The sequence below is a fragment of the Lissotriton vulgaris genome, chromosome 10 (genome assembly GCF_964263255.1).
Source record: "Lissotriton vulgaris chromosome 10, aLisVul1.2, whole genome shotgun sequence".
NCBI classification, from domain to species: Eukaryota; Metazoa; Chordata; class Amphibia; order Caudata; family Salamandridae; genus Lissotriton; species Lissotriton vulgaris.
The window spans coordinates 790,547,764-790,568,853 of record NC_141698.1 but is presented as its reverse complement, the minus strand read 5'-3'; the positions used below and the strand labels follow the sequence as shown (position 1 = coordinate 790,568,853).

General features: G+C 44.2%; 1 protein-coding gene across 1 annotated transcript in view; it reads right to left on the bottom strand.

Annotated features, from left to right (window-relative positions):
• RAPGEF5 (Rap guanine nucleotide exchange factor 5) overlaps nt 1-21,090 on the bottom strand; it is a 997,318-nt gene that overhangs the window by 624,186 nt on the left and 352,042 nt on the right. The window contains exon 3 of the mRNA XM_086941717.1: nt 7,668-7,774. Coding sequence (XP_086797843.1) covers nt 7,668-7,774 — 107 coding nt within the window. The remainder of the gene's footprint in view (nt 1-7,667; nt 7,775-21,090) is intronic.

Genomic DNA, 21,090 nt, shown 5'->3' with positions numbered 1-21,090 from the left:
CTTTGCGAGCCACTTCCACCGAAACCTGCGCACCAGAATCCACGCAAGGTATTGCATCCCTCCCCATACAGACCAGAGTCACCGCAACACTACATCGAGCGGGGTTGTCGCATCGCCTCCCCAGGGTCTCGCTTGCTTTTCAACGCTACAGCTTTCATTTGGAACTTTTGTCGCATCTAAAGGTACTGTTGGCTAAAACGTGACGCAACTGTGGATTATTTTAATGCAACCTTAAGAACTCATTTGAAACCATATTTTTGAACTGTGTATGTTGGAATTTTGTCGTTTTGGTCTTGTTTAGTTTAGATCAAAATACCTTTATTTTTCTAAACTGTTGTGGAGTCAGTTTGTGGTGTTTTCACGGTGTTACTGTGAGTGTTGGTACAAATACTTAGCACATTGCCTTTGATACGCCTGACTGCTCGTGCCAAGCTACCAAGGGAGTGAGTAGGGGTTATCTAAAGAGTGTTTCCTCCTTACCCTGACTAGAAGCAAGGTTCCCTATTTGGACAGTGGTACCTACCTCTAACCAACTAGAGACCCCCAGTTCTAACATTGTTGGTCAGCTGTGGGATTTGAACATGTATTTGTACTAGACCCACAGTGACTGGTGTACATCACTAGTGAGTGCAGACCACTACGCCACCACATACTACGTTTTCTTTTGGTTGGTTCTATTTTTGAGTAACCCTTCAAAGCATCATATCTGTGAATGGAAAGGCACCCAGTGTGGAAGCAGCAGAATTGGAGTTTGTCATTGAGGATTTGTATTCCTACAAAGTTGCAGAGCTTCAGCAGCAATTCTGTCACAAGTTTGAGTGCCCCATTAAAAGCAGCCTCAGAAAGGATGAGCTATAGAGAATCTTGAAGGCCTTGTGGGAGGCCCAAGATGGAAATAATGCAAATGGAAGAGAGGGGTTTCAGCCCCATGAATTGAAAGTGGGCAGACCAAATTCGAGGGCTGGCAGCAACCACTCCGGCCTGGGTTCTACCCAGAAGAGTTAGAAGAGAATCAAAGAGTAAGAGACTATGACTTGGAAGTCATGAGGTTAAAGATGAAGCAATTGGAAATGGAGAAAGAGTGAGAAAGGGTGGCGGAGGAGAGCAAGAATGCCCTTGCCCTGGAGGAAAAGAAATTGCTTTTGGCTCATGAGTTGAGCATGACGGAACTGGATATCAAGGCCAAGCAGGTGGATTCCATTTCAAATGGTAACAGCGCACAGCCAGGGCATGCCAGGGGGTAAAGTATATATTCCGAAGGATTTAGTACAGAAATACAATAGGAGTGAGGATATTTATGCCTGGTTTACTTCTTATGAGATTGCATTGAGGATGAATGGTGTGCGTGAACAGCATTGGGGGGCGGGCCTGTAGAAACATTTTGAGGCTTCTGGGAGGAGTGCTCTGAAGCCATTAGAGTTAGCAGGTACCATGACCTACCCCAATATGAAGGAGACCCTATGCCTCAGGTATGGACTTACTCCAGAGCAGTACATACTGTAGTTCAGGAACTCCAAGAAGAGAGAGTTTGAGACTTGGATGGAGTGTGTGAATGTGTACTCGTGTGCACTGGAAGGTTGGATGAAGGGTAGCAAAGTAACTGATTATAAGGGGTTGTTGCATTTAATTAGTTTGGAGCAATTGAGTAGTCTTTGTGTTCCAGAGCTGCGCCAGCATCTTTTAGACAGCAAACTGACAGACCCCATTGAGCTTTCTAAGGAGGCGGACCGCTGGACCAGTACCGAGGTCCACAGAGGAATTGTGGGTACCACAGCCAAAGGTGGGCAGGGTCCCCAGCAGAAGAGTGGGGGGGGATCAAGGGTAACCAAAAGGAGTTCTTTCAAGGGCCACAAAATAGTTCCCAGGGAAAGGAGTCCCAACCCCCAAATGCAAACAGCCATGGCCCCCTAGGGTCAGAAAGGATAACGGAGGTCCCCCTACCTGCTATCACTGCAATGAGGTGGGACATGTCATCAATAGGTGCCCTAAGAAATACCCAACACGCACTGGTGCTCCAGCCCCAGGGTTAGCAAGTGTAGCTTTGGCAGGGGATTTGATTTCTAGTGGGGAGGAGGGACTAACAGTTATCACCTTGTCTCTTTAGGAGACCAAGAGATGGCCCAGGAAACCTTCCTGCCCCCTAGCACTAAGAAATACGGGCAGGAGGTGATCATAAATGGGAGGGTGATAGAGGCTTTCAGAGACACAGGAGCCAGCATGACATCCATGAGGTGTCAGTGGGTGTTTGAAGAGCAGGTCATTCCCAATGTACTCTGTCCAGTAGTTGCAGCTGACAGCTCAGTGCGCCTCTGCAAAGTGGGCCGTGTTCCCTTTGAGTGGAGGGGGGTCTCTGGTCTCTTGGAATTTGTTGTCAGTGAAGCCTTGCCTGTAGACTGTCTGCTAGGTAACGACATGGAGAGTTCTCCATGGAAGGATGTGGAGCACCAAGCTCATCTGGAGATGTTGGGTCTGCCTGCGTGGATCTGTGTCACCATGCATGCTATGGCAGCCAGTAAGGGTGATTCAGCAGAACTGGAGCCTGAAACAGTGGCCCAGAAACCTGCCGGGAGAGGAAGAGGCAGGGGGCGTGGCAAACCCACCCCAGCTATTCCCATGGCCCAGGAAGGAGCAGAACCTGAGGGGGATGCCCTGGAGCCTACCGAGGAACAGGTGGCCGAATTGGGGGAACTGCCTGAGCTGACCCATTGGCAGCAAGAAGGTGGCCCCTCCAGGGAGGAATTCTGCAAGGCGCAGAAGGAGTGCCCCTCCCTCATTGGTGTGAGGCAACAGGCTGCAGACCAGGCAGCAGGTTGAGCGTCCAAGGATCATCTCATTTACTGGGAAGATGAATTCCTTTATAGTGAGACTAAGTTCGCTGAGCCCGGTGCAGACCGTTTTCTGGTGGTACCCGAGCGCTTCAGGAACTTCCTAATGGGTCTGGCTCATGACGGGGGCAAGACAAGACCTTCCAAAAGCTTGTAACCCACTTCTACTGGCCCCAGATGAAGAAGCACGTCGGTACCTTTAGTAAATCTTGCCAAACATGTCAGGCCAGTGGCAAGAGCGGAGGGAAGGGCAAGGCACCCCTCCAACCCTTTCCTGTGGTGAGCACCCCTTTCGAGCGGGTGGGCATCGACATCGTGGGGCCCCTGGACCCCAAGACAGCCTTAGGCAACAGGTTCATCCTGGTCTTGGTGGACCATGCCACCCGGTACCCGGAAGCTGTCCCTCTCAGGACAATCACAGCCCCCGTTGTGGGCCGTGCATTAATGGGGATCTTTTCCCGTGTGGGGTTCCCCAGAGAGGTGATCTACGACCGGGGTATCAACTTCGTCTCTAGGTGCATGATGTTTCTGTGGGAGGAGTGTGGGGTAACTTATAAGTTTACCACTCCTTACCACCCTCAAGGAAATGGGTTGGTTGAAAGGTTCAGCCGCGCCCTGAAAGGTATGAATATGGGCCTAGCGGAGCCCATGAGACGGAAGTGGGATGTCTTTCTACCATGCCTGTTGTTTGCCTACAGGGATGTGCCTCAGAAGTCCTTAGGGTTCAGTCCCTTTGAACTCCTGTATGGCCACCCTGTTAGAGGACCTCTCACACTGGTGAAGGAGAGGTGGGAGACATCCAGTGGGAAAACTCCCCAGGATGTGCTCAGCTATATGCTGGCCTTCAGCAATCAGACACGCTTCAGGAAGCTAGCACAGGAGAACCTAGAAGCTAGCCAGAAGGAAATGAAAAGATGGTACAACCAGAATACCACTCTGGTCGAATTTCAACCTGGTCAGAAAGTGTGGGTGATGGCGCCAGTGGAGCCGTGTGCGCTCCAAGACAAGTGGACTGGGCCATATGAGGTGGTGGAGCGCAAGAGCAAAGTAACCTACCTGGTTAACTTGAAGACTCCCAGGCAGCCCCTGAGAGTCTTGCATGTGAACCGCCTCAAACCATACTTTGAGAGGTCTGAAGTGACAATGCTCCTGGCTACAGATGCTGGAATGGAAGAGGAAAGTGACCCTCTTCCTGACCTCCTGGCAGCCAAGGAGCAGGACAGGTCAGTGAATGGTATGGTCTTCTTGCCCACCCTGACCCCAGAGCAGCAGAGGGACTGTCGCCAAGTGTTGGGTCAGTATGCCTCCCTGTTCTCCCTGACCCCAGGGGTCACCAATTGGTGCGTCCATGATATGGACACTGGAGATAGTTTACCTGTGAAACATAAATTTTACAGGGTAGCTGACAAGGTCAGGGCCAGCATCAAGGAAGAGGTTTCCAAGATGTTTGTACTAGGGGTGATTGAGCCCTCCAGCAGCCCCTGGGCTAGCCCAGTGGACTTAGTGCCAAAAGCTGCTGCGCCCAGTGCCACTCCAGAACTCCGGTTCTGTGTGGACTACCGTGGGCTCAATACGGTCACGAAGACTGATGCACACCCCATCCCCAGAGCTGATGAGCTCGTGGATCGGTTGGGAGCTGCCCAGTACCTCAGTGCGTTTGACTTAACTTCTGGGTACTAGAAGATTGCCTTAACTGAGGGGGGCAAAGAAAGGTCTGCATTCTCAACGCCAGAGGGGCACTTCCAGTTCCATGTCATGCCCTTTGGGTTGAAGAATGCCCCTGCCACATTCCAGAGACTGGTGAACCAGGTACTGACCGGGCAGGAGGAATTCAGCGCTGCATACCTGGATGACATTGCTGTGTTCAGCTCCATGTGGGAGGAACACTTGCAACACCTCTGTGAAGTGTTGAAGGCACTGCAAAGGGCAGGCCTTACAATCAAGGCCAGCAAGTGCCAGATAGGGCAGGGATCTGTGGTGTATTTCGGACACCAGGTGGGGAGCGGCCAGGTGGCGCCCCTACAGGAGAAAATTGATACCAGTCTGGCTTGGGAGCGCCCAAGACCCGGTAAGAGGTGAGAGCCTTTTTAGGTCTCACCGGGTATTACCAATGGCTTGTCAAGGGATATGGCACCATTGTTGCCCCCTTGACAGAGCTGACTTCAAAGAAGCAGCCCAGGAGAGTGAATTAGATCAAAGCCTGCCAAAATGCTTTTGATGCCCTGAAACCTGCCATGCGAACAGCACCGGTGCTCAAGGCACCTGATTTCTCCAGTGAGTTTGCAGTGCAGACAGATGCTTCAGAGCATGGTGTGGGAGCAGTACTCTCGCAGATCAACAACGAGGGCTGGGACCAACCTGTAGCTTTCATTAGTATGAGGCTATTACCCAGGGAACAGAGGTGGATTGCAATTGAAAGGGAAGCTTTGCTGTGGTCTGGGCCCTGAAGAAGCTGAGGGCCTACCTGTTTGGAACTCACTTCCGGGTTCAGACAGACCACAGGCCCCTCAGATGGTTAATGCAGATGAGGGGTGAGAACCCAAAACTGTTGAGGTGGTCCATCTCCTTACAGGAAATGCGCTTTACTGTGGAACACCGCCCTGGTACAGAACACGCCAAAGCTGATGGTCTGTCCAGATTCTTCCGCCTTAGTGAAGAGAACTCCTAGGAGGGTGGGCAGTTCTCCCCACTTTCAGCTGGAGGGGACACGTGTTTGACCTGGCATCTTTTGGCGTGGTTTCCCCTGTCTTTTTGCCTCTGCCTCCTGTATTTTTTGACACTGCTGGATTTCGTTTTTGCTGGTTTAGATGCTTTGGGCACTTTGTCACTGCTGATCAGTGTCAAAGTGCAAGTGCTCCCTGTGTAAATTGTTATTGTGGTTGGTTATCCATGATTGGCATATTTGTATCGCCAAGAAGTCCCTAGTTAAGTGCACTGAGTGTGCCACGGCTGGTGATACAAATGCTACTAGTGGGCCTGCAGCACTTGTTGTGCCACCTACATGAGTAGCCCTAACACGGTGTCTCAGGCCTGCCACTGCAATGCCTGTGTGCAGTCTGTGAACTGCCAGATCCTCCTAGGCAGTGTCCCCACTGACCAGGCCTAACCCTTTCCTTTCTGTGCACATTAGCCACCCCTTTGGAAGGCACAAGGTACCCCCTTGGGCAGGGTGCAGTGTATGGGAAAGGTAGAGCATATACCAGTGCAGGTATATGCTCTGGTAGTGAATAACAGCCATTTTAGTTTCACTATTGTAAGGCTACCTTGCCCATAGGCTATCATCGGAGATGCTGGCTACGGAGGATTCCCATAGGAGCAAGGTAGGACATAAAAGTCTGGTATCCCAGAACTCAAAATTTAATAATACATATTTTAGGAAAGGTGCAGAGGTCCAGATATAATCTACAACAGAGCTACTGCCCTGCACTAAAATCCTACATTCCCCACAAACAGTTTCACATTCCACACACAGGCAAATTAAATAGTGCACATAACAGCCATGTTCTACAACAAAAAATAGAACACACCAGGATTGGGATCATCTTTGAATGGACACCAGTTGATGGGATTGGTAGGGAACTGCTCTTGATGATAGGAAGATGTTGGGTATGTTTCATTGGGGATATTGAATTTTCAGCTCCACATTGCATATTTTAAACATTTTAAACATTATTAAATGTTTCTTCTTTGGCATCTCTGAAAATTATCCATCATTTTTGTATGTGTTTGGGCATGCTGTAATAATTTGAAACGCACAACATAAGAACATCTGAATTTACTTTGGTTATCAGTTTCGACTGAAAACTTCCTCTTGTCTGTGCTGTATTTTGTACATTACTTTGTGGGAACATTTTCAGTAACTCAAAATGCAGATTTTATTGGAATGTATTGGTCTATTCTAGCCTTTTCCTGATACCTGGAGTTGACAGAAAGTTCTTTTTTTGTAAACATATATCTGTTGGAGTATTGATACCATTTCAACATGTCTTGTAATATTCCTATTGATCCACATTTTCTTCTCACTGGAACACAACTCCTTGGGAAATCCCAGACTATGTATTGCTGAAAATAGTTACTTTCTGTTGCAGGAACTGAATGTCATTTCCTGTGGTACTGCCGGAGATCTCTTGGGCTGAGTGACTTGGTATGAAACTCTATAATGGGTGATTGTTGGTATTCCTTCTAAATACCAACAACTGTGGTATGTCCTTGGCATGGAGCGCATATCCTTCTTTTTGTTGAATCAAGAGACTTCCTTCCCAGACCTCTGGCTCCCATTCCTCTTGCTCCTTACTTTGGAGTTCTGTGAACTCACTTGCCCCAAATATCTCAGCATCCTACTTCTCACAGAGACTTCCTGGGGCTCTACATGAGGGAGATACAAACACTGGCCACATGTCCAATGAAAATTGATGCTCTCTTGATTCACAAGTATGGTCCCATGGGTGGGAGGGGTAGAGGAGGGGTTTGTTTGACAGTTTGAAGAATGCCATAGCTTTTGGGCCATCAGCCACAAATTGCTTTATATTTGTAAAACTGAATAAAGAGATTTAAACCATTAACCATGAACACAAACTAACTTTTCTCTCATTCTGAAAGCAAACATTGACAATCTGCCACAGGCCAAGATAAATAACTTTCCGTTTCATATTTTGTACACAATGAGAGGTAGAGATACACTTGAATAGTTCCATTAGTCAGAATTGTTAGGCATATGATCATAGGTTTGAGAGTGGAAGTAATACAAACAATGCACTATTTTCATTGAAAGTACATAGCAAGCTCACTAATATATAATCTCTACCTCGTAATGCAACCCATTTTATGTTTTAGTTGTATTACCTGCAAAATCCAGTCAGATACATTCGGTCTTTAATCAGCCCAGATGGTTGTCCAGTGAAAGCATTTCTCAAAGCTCTGCCTGCACAGGTAACTCTCTCTGCTGAAAACTAAGTCAAGTAATGAAAGAAAATTAATATAGCCATCTGAACATTTCTTGCTGCAAGTATTGCATGATATGATCAACACAGTGCGTAAACCAAAAATGGACAATTCCAATATTGATGGTCCGGATCCAGTTCGGAGCTTTCATGTCAGGGAGCTGCCACTGTCAGAGGGGCCCCCGGAGCTAGGGCCCCCCCCCCCCCAACACCCCAGGGGCTGTGGGGATGTTTGTTACACCACTGCTCGACATTTGATTATAAACGGGGCTGGCTAATGACGAGAGGTGAGGATGACACAGGGGTTGGACCCTTGTCGAAAGGAAGATGGTACTTGGTACTGAAAGAACTCTGCACTGGAGTTCTGGAGGCAAAGATGACTAGCAGATACCCTCGGACAAGGGAAAGAGACACATGCTGGGGCCACAGGTGGCCCCGAGAGATAAGGAGACTGAGGAGCCAATTCATAACTTAGAGAGTAGAACCCACAAAATACGAGACAATAAAAGAGACAGCAGACAGTGCTACACAATAGGCTCAGTGTGAAAGCCAACAGTGGGCCCAGCGAGTGGTATCAATGTTTCCAGGAACAAGCGTTGTCAAAGTCTATTGGTCTCGCCTCTGCCAGATCTATTGGCTTTGTCAATGCTTTCAAGACATGTTGCACAGCAGCCCGAGCTGCTGTGCAACATGGCCTAAAGTCATGAAAAATAAAGCGCTATGATGCGGTTAGCGTTGGCCAGGTCATAGCACTTCCCGGTTGCACAGCGGCCCAAATTGCTGTGCAATATGTAAAAAAAAAAGCAGCTGGGGGAAGCAAAATGAGGGAGAGGGAGCACCAATAACGGACAGTGGAAGGGGGGGCTGTGTGGGTAAAACAAAATGTGTGAGGAGGAGGGAGGGAGCAACAGACAAGGGCAAATATGTAAATATGCATATATTGAAGTTGTCCAGTATGTTTTTGTAAATATTTGTCTAGCCTGTTTTATGGCTCTCAACCACATCCAGCATGCATCTTGCTCACAAATACCAATCTGGTGAAACCCAAATTGCTACTGACCATTTGCAACGTGGCTCTGATTCTTTGTAATCATACTTTCCCCTGCTTCACTAAATGCAGGCATTTCACAGATGTTTGTGGAACTGGGACCAACAACTTTTGTGGAAAATTAAACATTTTAACATAACAATAAAGTGCATATAGATAAATAAGCAAAAGCACAATTAAAAATTTCAAAACATTGTGTAACTTGAATTTGAAATTGGAGGCAAAAAATTAAGTTACTATCCTTTTTTGATTCATGAGAGCAGTTTAAAGACATCAAACAGAATATAGTATGGACAATGAGGGGCCTCAACTGAATTTTGAAATGCTACCAAATTCCTAATAGACAATTTTTTTATATTTGTTTGTGATTTAATAAAATAAGTCATCATTGATGTATTTGTTTGACAAATGCTTGTTTCTGTATCTTTTATGTATTGTGTTGCAGTTAAAATGATCAAAAATGTTTAGGCCGAAGTCATCGACTTCAAAAACGACTCCGTGGGGGTGCCCGTATTCTGATAATGATTCCAGTGGGGGTCCCCACCTTACAGTAATGATTAAGTGGGGGTTCTCATAAGTCAAAAAGTAAAGAATCACTGGCCTAGGTTAATTAACTCGGTTCTTATGCCCGTCCTTGAATCATGACTTATTAGCACGTGTGATCTTCTGTCTGCACTCATTGTGAAAGGTGACTTTGTTAGTATGCTATTTTTCAAATAAAAAAATATACTTTTTTTTAAAGAAATGGGTTATAGTAATGCTGACTATATCTATCACCTAAAATACATGTCATGAGGTTCCAGCACTGGTACCAACAGATTGTGCAGCTGATCAATATGAGCTCCTCATCAAGAGAAGCCAGTCTTGGAGCTGTTCAGGGTGGTACCTATAAGTGTCTATGAAAAGTTACAATGTATTATCCACACATATTGTTACGTCTAGGTCTTAGGAACGACGTCGGCGATGTTTATGGAGATTCCAGCCTCTCCGTAGCCGAGGTGATCCAGGCCTCACCCACCCACAGTGCGAACTCTCAGAAATGTGTGTGTGATGGCATTCGCGGGTGTACACGGAACGCTGAGCGGAAGAATCCCTGAGGCGGCGCAGGCAAAAATCCTCATCTGAAACGACTTTATGAGGGGAAAGGCGCGAGTAGATTGTGCCGCAGCATGAAAGAAAGGCCTCGGTTGAAGACGGCGCCCCGGAAGGCAGCGAGACGCCGCAGGGAAACGCAGATGAGGGATTTTTGTTTTTCTCCAGGAGTTGAGGTGGCAGTTTGGATGAGGGTGATACATTGTTCAGTGTGCGTCCTCAGTAAAAGTGTCCGGTCGGGTATGAGCCTATGAGGCAATGAGCATCTGGTCTTGTTCTGTTGTACTGTGCCATATGGAATTTTAGGCAGGCAAGATTTATTAATTTGAATAACTGCAGCTGACCTTGAGGAAACTAAAAGATATTAAAAGAGACGGTTAATGTGGCTATCTGTATAGGAATGCTGGGACGGCAGAGGATGGACGCAGAGGAGATAATGGGGTCAGGTGGCTGGTGAATTTTGCTGCTGAATCTTTGGCTCAAGAATTTTGACATTTTTGACATTTTGAAGCATTGAGAAGCAATAATAGTGAGAGAATCAGTCAGAATATCAGGAAGCCTTTGGTCTTGGCTGTGTCTGAGGGAGTAGAGCAGTAAGGGAGTGAGCTGGACAAGGAGCGCCAGGACGGTATTCACTGTATTATGGAAAGCCTGCAGAGGGAGTTGTTTGTCACTAGGTGAATCCGTTGGCGCACAGCAAGTCTTCTGCAGTCAGCGGAAGAAACCGGGTTTGAGAGCTTTATAAACTGGGATTAACATGGGAAGACATCAAAAGCAGACAAGCACGGTGGCTAGGGTAGAGGCTGACACTGGAATAAAAGTCAGAAAGCACCTGGTTCAAGCAAAGGGGGCCTCTTCCGCAGTAAAACCCCTGTGTCTGCGAACCAATCTGAAGTAAGCTCTAGTTCAGAGAGCTCTACTGAGGATCATATGGGGTTGCCGCCAGTGATACTTCCCTTGCAAAATCTATCGCCACCGCAAGAGGAAACTACTACCCCGGTATCCAAAATTCGAGTGGAGTTCCCTAAGGGTTCAATCAAGGGAGCAACTGGGAGTGCAATGTTCCCCTTGTTTACAAAAAAAGCAACTAGCCTCTTGCAACCCAGGGTCCAGTGTTAACCAGCTCGGCCTCTCCGGAAGCCCCCACAGATGATGTAACTCTCAATCTCTATGAGGAATTGCACATCACTCCACCCCATGAGGCTACGCAAATGGGTATGTCTCCCTCTGGGAAATTTTCTGCAATTTCTTTAGCAACATCATTAGCTCAAGCAGATCTAGTGGAAGGAGTTTCTGTGCTCTCACCCTCAAATCAAGACGCCACATACCACATACCCACTCAGCAGCCCTTACTCGAATCAGATCTAACTATGGAAAATACCACAAGACAGCAGGAGGTGGAGTCTGGGCAGATTTTTCAAGATATGTTGGGAGCGGCAGTAGAGAATGATGGGGAACCAACAAGACATAGAAGTGAAAGTTGCCCTCAGAAGCCCGGAGCTCCTTCCTCTGGTGCCATTGTGCAACAGATGGAAGTAAAAGATCTCTTGAATCTAATACTGGAGGAAATTAGAGAAATGAAAAAATCCCAGGCGCTAGAGACTGCTACCATACATTTATGGCTGGAGAAAATTGAGGCATCTATTGCTGGTTTCCCTATCAGGCTTGATGAAGCAGAATCTAGGATTGCTCACCTGGCGAAGCAGATGAGCTCCACTATGCGGAAAGTCAATGAGGTGACTGCAGACAGGATCGCCCTTGAGTCTAAAATAGAGGACTTGGAGAATAACTCACGCAGGTCTAATCTTTGGATAGTAGGAATCCCTGAGGGCAGCGAAGGGACTAATACCCTCTGATGGGTGGAAACTTTTATTAGACAAAAGGTGCTCCCCGGCCAGGTGGGGGATCTCTCGCTTACAAGAGCTCACCGGGTTCCAGCCCACCCCATTCCAAACTCTAAATATCCGCGGACAAATCTAGTTAATTTTTCTGATTTCAGGATGAAAGAAAATGTGCTTATGAAAGCCATTCAAATGAGACAAATTCCTATTGATGATAGAACTAATTGCCATATTTTTTCAGATATGTCAGTGGGGGCGGCACGAAGGGGGAAAGAATTTGTAAAATTGTTATTATTTAAAACTCAGGGGGCCCAGGTATCCATTGCCTAGCAGTCAAAACTCAAGGTGCTGGTTAAAGGGAAATGACACTTGTTTACAGGGGTAGAAGAATCCCAAGATTTTCGGAAAGAAATCTCTGTGATGAGATGAGTTTCCACTTAAGCTTGATTATTGTGGAAAAATGTATCTGTCTGAGGTATGGGTGGGGCCGGTCACTGAGGGTGCAGGGTCAAGGCACCCCATCAAGAGAAAAGGGGAAAATGTGGCTTGCGGGACCAGAGGAGACCACATTAGGGAGGAGAGGAAGGTTCGAGGGGGTGTGAAAGCATTTGTAAAATGAGCAGTAGCAGGGTTTTGATTGAAAAAACGGTCAGGTGTATGCAAAGTATACATGTAATTAGTAAGGTTATAGATATAGGATCATAAATGTCAAGAAAGTGTAGTATTCTTTCGCTCAACGTGAATGGGATCTTGAACAAACAAAAATATGGAGCTCTAATTAGATGGTTAGCTTCCTTTTCACCTCAAGTACTATTTCTAAAGGAGACACATTTAAAAACGAATTCTCCTAGAATATTCTTCCCAAGATGGTACTCACATGCCTTTTTTGCTTCAGCAGGACTGGCTAAGAGAGGAGTTCCGATATATTTCTGTAGGAGTCTCTCATGGGAGTTTAGCCAAGTGAAGAGAGATCCCCAGGGTAGGTGGACATTGGTTGAGGCTAAATTAAATGGCATGATATTGCATGTTATCAACTACTACAGCCCTATTGTGGATGCCACCACTGCCCTATGCAGAATTAGTGAGCTACTAAGGGAGGTTCCCAAAAAAATAATTATGGGGGTGATTTTAATTTCATTCAGGACTTAAAGAAAGATGCCTTGAACAAAAATAAAAAAGAGCTTAAACCCAAAACTAAAAAGGCGATCGAGGCTTTAAGACAGGAGCATATTTTGATGGATCCTTGGTGCGTTGCCAATCCATCGAAACTGGAATTTCATGCTATTCGAATCAATTCCATACGGCTTCTCGAACTGATTTTTTTCTAATATCACAAACCCTGGTTTATACTACCTGTGATATAGTCATGAATCCATTCTCTGACCTTTCTCTTATTAAACTTAATATAGAAATAGGGGTAAGCAGGAGGCCAAGATCCAGGTGGCAGATGGATCGACTCCTTCTGCAGGACCAGCAATGGGTGGCTGCCACAAAAGATTGGATTCTGGAATTTTTTTAAATCAATGAGAACACGGCAGAAATATTCTTAGTTTGGGGGGGTTTAAGGCTGCCCTTCGCGGCTGAATGATTGCACTATCCGCCTCTCAAGTCAAATTGTGGAAAGAACTTTTTTTGAAACTTCAGCAGGCAGCAGTAGAAGCAACAACATTTAGATATGTACAGTTTGGGAGACACCAAAGTAAAGCTAGACAAGAAGTATTTTACTTTGGAAGAGATTGCCAGCTCCAGAACATATCTACAGCGAGTATATGTGGAGAGTCAGATGGTTGGCAAGATACTCGACAGTAGTATCAAAACTAAACAGGAGGCAGCCACCATCACAGAAATGATTGACCCCAAAACTAGATTGTCTTTAACGGGTAAAGAGGAGATAGCTCAAGACTTTTTATACCATTACTCTCAGTTATACACCACTAGATATGAAGTTGGAGCGACTCAAATTGACATCTATTTTGATGGGGTCAAGCTCCCCATTCTTTCAGGGCTAAGGGTGGAACAGCTCTTGCTAGACATATCTAAAGAAGAAATTGTGAGTGTAATAAAATCTATTTCAGGAGAAAAAGCCTATGGAGTCGATGGTCTTCCATTTGAATTTTATAAAACCTTTTTGAGAGAGCTGACCCCTTTTATGGTAAACCTTTTTAATAATATTGTTCAGGGAGGCTATGTTCCCCCAAGTTTTAAGGAATCTATGTTGGTTAGCTTTGTTAAAAAAGGGAAAAATGGCAAAGACATTAATTCATATAGGCCAATCAGTCTTCTTAATGCGGATTTTAAAATATTAAAGAAAATTTGGGCACAACGTTTTACTCCCATCACCCAGGAGTTAATTCACTGTGATCAAACGGGGTTCGTAGCGGGAAGGTCCATGTCTACTAATACCGGGTTTTTAATTCAAGCTCTCGACTATGTGACATAAAATACCTACTTTTATTACAATGGTCGATGCCGAAAAGGCATTCAACCTGGTAAACTGGGATGCACTGTTTTTTGGTTAGGTAAATTCAGCATCCCGGTTCAAGTCTTAAATATGCTGAAAAATATTTACCAAGGTGCTCAAGCCTGGGTGATAGTTAATGGAGACTCAATAGGGACCGTGGAAATAAACCACAGCACTAGACAAGAGTGTCTGATGTCACCCCTACCTTTTACTTTTTCTTCGAACCCCTAGCTGTAAGAATTCACGGAAATCACCTAATTACAGCTCAATGCGAAGGGATGTCTAAGTTAAAATTATTTGCGGATGATATAATTATGTATCTCGGCCCAGAGAAACAGATAGTGGAAGAAGCTCTTTTAGAATTTAGTAAATTCGAACAAATAGGAGGCTATAAAATAAACCAAAATAAAACGGAACTTTTAGTGCTTAACGCGGACTGCAACTTTGTACCCATGATCCTAAGAACACAGGCCTTGAAAGAAGAGCCTATTAGATATTTGGGTATTTCTGTCTCGAGCCATATAGATCAATTATTTAACTTAAACTACATAGCTGTGTGAAACAAAATCAAAACTCTACTGGACAAGTGGTCCCTTCTACCAAGACTTTGATCGGTCATTTAGCACTTTTAAAAATGTCAATTATTCCACTTTTAATATTTGTATTTGTTAATGTACCCTTAAAAATCAATGCTAAATATTTCAAGGGAATTGACTCAATGTTTAGGGAATTTGTTTGGAATAAAAAGGCGTCAAGGGTTAAATTTCCCATACTACAATTAGAGACAAATCAAGGGGGTCTAGCCTTAACCAAACATCAGTACCTACTATGAGGCAGCGCTACTAGATCTTACAGCACGTCTATTGGGACCCAACGACCAGATGGACACATATTTTTTGGAAAGAATGATCGATGAGTCCAGCACACAAATTTCAGTTTTTCTAAAAATAACTAAACTACTGAAAAAGTACCGTTATAAGACTATTAGTAACTATTCCGATCGACTCCTGTCTTTTTTTAAACAAGCAAACTCCTCCTGGTTTGCTTTTTTAAAATTGGAGGAATGCAGGGGTTTTGGCCTGCAAATTCATTCCAGTCTTCTTAGGAGATGGAAGGACATTGGCTTCGAAAACCTGGGCCATTTCTTCATTGTAAATAAAAGTGATTTCTTGGGAAGGAGTACTAGGTAGAGCATGGAATCGAATCAAGCCAGGGTTCTTTGAATATATGCAGATCATAAACTTTATTAAAAAATATAATCTCCTGACAAGCGGGGTTCCAATTGCCCTGGTTAATGCGCTATATAAAGTAAAATTAAAGGGAGTGGGAAATTGGTACTCCTTAATTATGAAACAAAAGGTACTCCCCTTAGTTGATGAATTTTTGGGAAAAAGTAACTCGGGAGACTAGCTATTCCTTCTCCCATCAGGAATGGCAGGCTATAGCCCGGGTAGGAAGTAAGGCTCTGAGAGCAGCTAATTTTAAAAGGATGGCCTTCTTGTCACGGTGGCTGGCTTAATACACTCCGAAAAAGCTAAACAAATGTCATGCATTAGTGGATAATAAATGCTTTCGATGTCTCTCCCAAGGCGAGGGAGACTGGCTTCATATATTTTTTACTTGCCCAAAGATTGAAGCCTTCTGGAGAAACATTTTTTTAGTAATGAGCCAGTCTATTAAAAAAAAAATAAACCCCGAGACAGAAGTGGTTCTCTTCGGGCTTTCTAAAGTTGGGCCCGATTTACCTAAAGCCGAAGAGACGTACATCTCAATCTGCTCTACAGTAGCACGCTCATTAATTCTCCCAAATTGGAGTTCGGAAGAGATTCCATCTTATCCTAAATGGATAAATAAAATGTCAGCAATAAGGAGATTGGAGGAAGTTTATGCTAAACGGGTTGGCGCATCAAAAAAGTTTGCAGTGGTTTGGAAGTTTTTCGATTATTGGGTTGTATCATTGGAATCTTAGCACTTTAGCACATTGCAGTTTAGAAAAGTTAGCACTTTAACGCGCTGTACTTTAAGCCCCTAACATTTTTTTTTGTACTGTATTAATGCCAAGATTTTGCACATGAAAAAAAGTTGTAGATAATACAACTGACTTTTGTTGTAATCTCAAATCATGGGGCACGAGACACTTTAGGGCATTTTAGGCTGGGGAAGGTGCAATTGTTCTATTAATATTTACGTAAATATGGTATTCCGGACTTTCTGTTTCATTTTAACTGAGGATGTGTCCATTCCCGTTTTAAGGGTTTCAGATGTTAAACTTATATATTGTGCGTTGGCGTCAAATTCGGATGGATGATGGTTGTTGTTTTTTCTTTTGCTTTTCTCCTTACGACCTATGAGTTGCTATTTTTGTTCTCTGCTCTGCTCAGCCAAAATATATATATATATATAAAAAAAATTTTTTAAAGTTACAATGTATTTGAATTTCAAAATATTAATACATTTACCTATTATCCATGAACATATTTCCCTAACGGGTAGCACTCTGTGTTCCTTTATTTCATTTTCCAAAATTCTAATTTTAATAAAATGCAGTGAACACATCTGCTGCGAGATCTAATTAAGGGAAAGGGTGCCACCAGTCGAATGGTTTTTAGTAGACTCGGTGGTTAGGGCGAGGTTGCAAACATAGCCATAAACCTGAGTGTGGTGGCAACTCCAGGATGTTTGCTAACACAGCTACAGTCTTCAGTAAACAACCAAAGCACACACACAGAGCAAACACATTTTCTGCTCAACCTACTGTTCAAATGGAATAACAAAACATTTTTTCCTTAAATCGTCGTTTTTTCTCTCTTCAGAATCACTAAAAAAATGATGGCTAGTTTGTGCAAATCATATTAGCTAATACTCACTAAAGTTTGCCATTATTTTAATGGCATTGCAAAAATATTTATTAGATTGAAAATTAATTACAACCATGTCAGAAAATACATTTTATAGAGTCAAGAAGAGGCACATCACCATCAGTTATTCAATTACAAAGCACATTTATGCTACCCCGTTTTTAATCATAACAAATTATCTGTACCCAGCTTTTTTTGCAATAGTTGCTGGGATTTCTATGAAAGATATGTAACATGGATTAGGGTAAGCAAAGTAACAGTATTCAATTTAATTGGAAGGGAGGTCATCTGCACAGGTCATTCCTTGTAGAGTTTGAACTCGGCAGTAAACATTTAGTTCAATGAGCCATCTTGTACAATGCGAGTTTCTTTGTATGTGGCATGTTTATTCTTTTCCAGCTGCAGCCTGTCCACAGGGACTGAAGGGTCATGCCCTCTCACTTTTTGTCCCTCAAAAAGAGTACCTGTCAGGCTGAGGAAAAGTCAGCATGACAGACACACTTTATTTTCAGGTCAGGCAGACAGGAGCAAGACAAGTGCTAAATGTGCAGGCTCTTAGCGTCCTGAGCTGAACTTTGCCGTGCTGAAGATGTCACAGCTCCTGGGGGTGTGACCTCCTCAGCTTGCCAAAGCACCTTGAGGCACTCCCCCCTAAGTGCAAGGGGGATTGTCACTGATGCCTAAAACCTGGATGCTTCAGTTTTAAGCCCAGAAGTGCCTATGGCTGAGTGTCAATCACTGAAACTGCATCACAGAGTGGGGTGAGGTCAGCAAGCCTCACTGACTCCATCCTACTCTGTGACGAACGGTCAGCCAGTGAGGTAAGGCAGCAGTCCAAACCCTCCTGGGACCTCTGAGGCCGAGCTGCAGCTAAGTGTGATTTATTTCTTCTTAAAGTTTGGTGTTTGCAGGAATTAATATTTGGTAATGAGTGTTGTGAATGGATGTGTGTGTGTGTGTGTGCACATGTGTAAATGCATGGGTGTGAGAGAATGTGTATGTGTGTCTGTGTGTCCCGTCCACCCTCTCCCTGCTAAAATGACCTACCGCCATGGTTGATTTCCTACTCCAGACATCCCAATTTAACGCCTTAACTGCGGCGGCAATCCCGCCGCGGTGCGGGCGTTCTAAAGAGTGGGCGGAGCTGCAACGAACCTTGGCCGTTCACAGCACCAGGGAGGGAGTACTCCCGTCCGCCGTTGGCCAACGGGAGCACGCAACGGGTTAAAATATTAAACACAACAAATTCATAGGTAAGAAATTAGAGTATTTATCTTACCTAGTAGTACCATATGTAGTATCACTCTGCAGAGGAATGTAGCCCTCCCAATGTCCATGGCTGGCTACTCTTTTGCACAGTTTCATAATAAGGCAGACCAACTAGAAATTTACAGAGTTTCCTATCATGCACATTTCAAAATTATAATATTTCATTTGTTTAAAATGCTGTTACTAAACGGGTGCAAAACCACATGGAAATCAGAGATAACAGTGCTATGCGCCTTCATCACTCACCGCTTGGTATAATGCACAGAAATATGTTTTCTTTTTCTTTGCATTACATTTGTGGGAAATAGGGTGGGGTATTTACCACAACAGGTAAAAATCATTGCCCCGGGTCAGGGATTTACTGGATATCAAGCTAGAAATGAGGCAGAACGCACCAAACAGCACGTTTTGCCTGTTTTTCGGAGCTTTTTCCCTTGCTAAATTTTGGCAGATTTGACACGCTGAGATGTGTCAGAGGAAACGCGAGTGTGTGTGTGTGTGCGTTTGTGTGTGTGTGAGAGAGAGATCATTCAATTCCGAATCCTGAAACTCAGCTTGCACAGGGATCTGAGTTTATCCATGAACTAGTAATTATTGGGGTCTGGTTACAGGTGGCCTGTGTCAGATGCGATAATTATCACAGAAAAAAATGTGCCATCGGGGTGATTGGACTTTAACAACAGCAATAATTAGCACTTGCTCTGACTTCTTCTGAAATAATGTGCTGATTTTGAAGCGGTGGGCGGAATTTGCAAATCTCCGCAAAATGGTGAAACATCTCTGAGAACTTGCAGAAATTCCGCGAACATGCGGAATTGCTTGTTCGCAATGCTTTTTTCCTGGTTGCAATTGCAGTTTGCATGCTCGAGGGGAAATATCTCGCGAACACGCATGTTGAGAACGTGAACAAGCAAAAAATTTCGCGAAGTCGCGTAACGCAGAATTTTGGGCAATTTTGCGTTCTCCGCGGAATGCGAAATTACCCAAAATTCTGCAAATTCCGCAAGCGGAACAAAATTTAACGCCCAGGCCTAAAGGCGCATATCCCAGTACACGCCCCTACTTTTTCTCCTCTTAAACACAAGCAGGCTTGTCCTGTAATGGAAGCTCTCAAATGTATCGCACCCATTCCCTACTCGTATGAGTTACGTCTTGTTCACTTAGTCCTAGCCAGAAAAGCATGGGGCTTCCTCCCCACTCAGATAAAACAACTAGAAACCCGCCTTTCTATCCAGAAGGCTGAAACATCTTGGCTTTTTCCATTTTCAAACTTTAAGTAATATAGTTAAGCAAACGCCTAGAGAATAGGCATCAACCACACTAGTGAACCATGTATTCTAAACAAGAACTCAACAACTTTCAAATAAATAAAGCATCTGCTCTCTCTCACACTCACACATAACCTTTAAGCAAGAGCATGAATATGAGCAATACCATTTGTGGCAAAACACAATCATGCCATGCATCAGGCCTCATACACCTCACCCCACTCTTCCTACATAGATTACACCTTATCCACTCACATCTGCTACCAAGCATGAAGGTTCTTCTATAATCATTCTAGATGGTTTGAGTGTCATGTTGCTGCACTATACAAGCACCATGATAATACGTTATAGGTTGCAACCTACCACGCCAATCTGAATAGCTTTGCAGTAGCAATTCAGAACAGTCTTGACACAAACTTTTAGAAACTTAATAGAGGACCACAGAGAGCGCAATGGACAACCTCCCAATATTTTAAGCAATCTACTGTCTATAAGCAGAAGCAGGTTCAGGAGGACCTTTTCTCTGGTACCATTTTCATGCTACATACCTCCTGAGAAAACCTACGCAGATGGTTTTATGAGTAGTAAAACATTAAAATTGGGACTATAAAACAGATACAATTTCCAAATATTTAGTAAAAAAAATTTAATGTAATCATTACATTTATACCAAAATGACAAACATTGGCTAATCGCATAAGGATGTATAATTACGTTTTTTAAAGGAAAAGAAAAGGCAAAACTAGAATACAATAATATTTCAAAAGTCAATTTTAGTCTTTAGGGCATTCATAACTGGGCCTTAGGCACCTTTTCAGATCGACACGATGGAGTTAGGTAAAGCCAAATAGTTTGCCAGTTTTAGCTGGGACTTAGTCTTCATAGAAGTCAGGATCCTACAGTGGTGAAAGACAAGACACTGTCACCATGATAGCCTTCTCAAGGCCAGATACATCAAATATGGGGTTCCATTATCATTTTGGGATTTGGCAACAACCACGCCGAGTAGGAAAAACATTTAAATCTGTATTCACTGAGCCTGTTGAAGCTGCTTCGTTGCTTGGGTCACCTCACTGTCTTTCCCTTGACTAGCACTCTACATTGGGACTTGGGTCCTTTTTTGGAGTTCAAACATTTTCAGCACAGAAAGACTAAATGCAGAGATTGAACAGGATTTCATGAAGCTGACCACCTTCCTAATATAGTCCTGCCAAAGGTTCTAAATTTGCACCAAAAAAGCGAACTTTGTAAATCTTTCCCATTGATTTGCATTTTTTTTGCCTGTAGCCTTAGCAGCTTATCTTTGTTCTCTGGGAGTCAAATATTTTCGAAGTCCCAGATTTACTGTGTGCTGAATATCTTCTTTTCTGGCTTCTGTAGACAGCTTGTTGGATACAAGGCCATAGATGGCTGTGGCAGACTAGCCCAACAATTGTCTTCCGACAGAGCTCAGCCAAAGTCTAGTCCAAAAGGGTCTTCTGGTTCTTT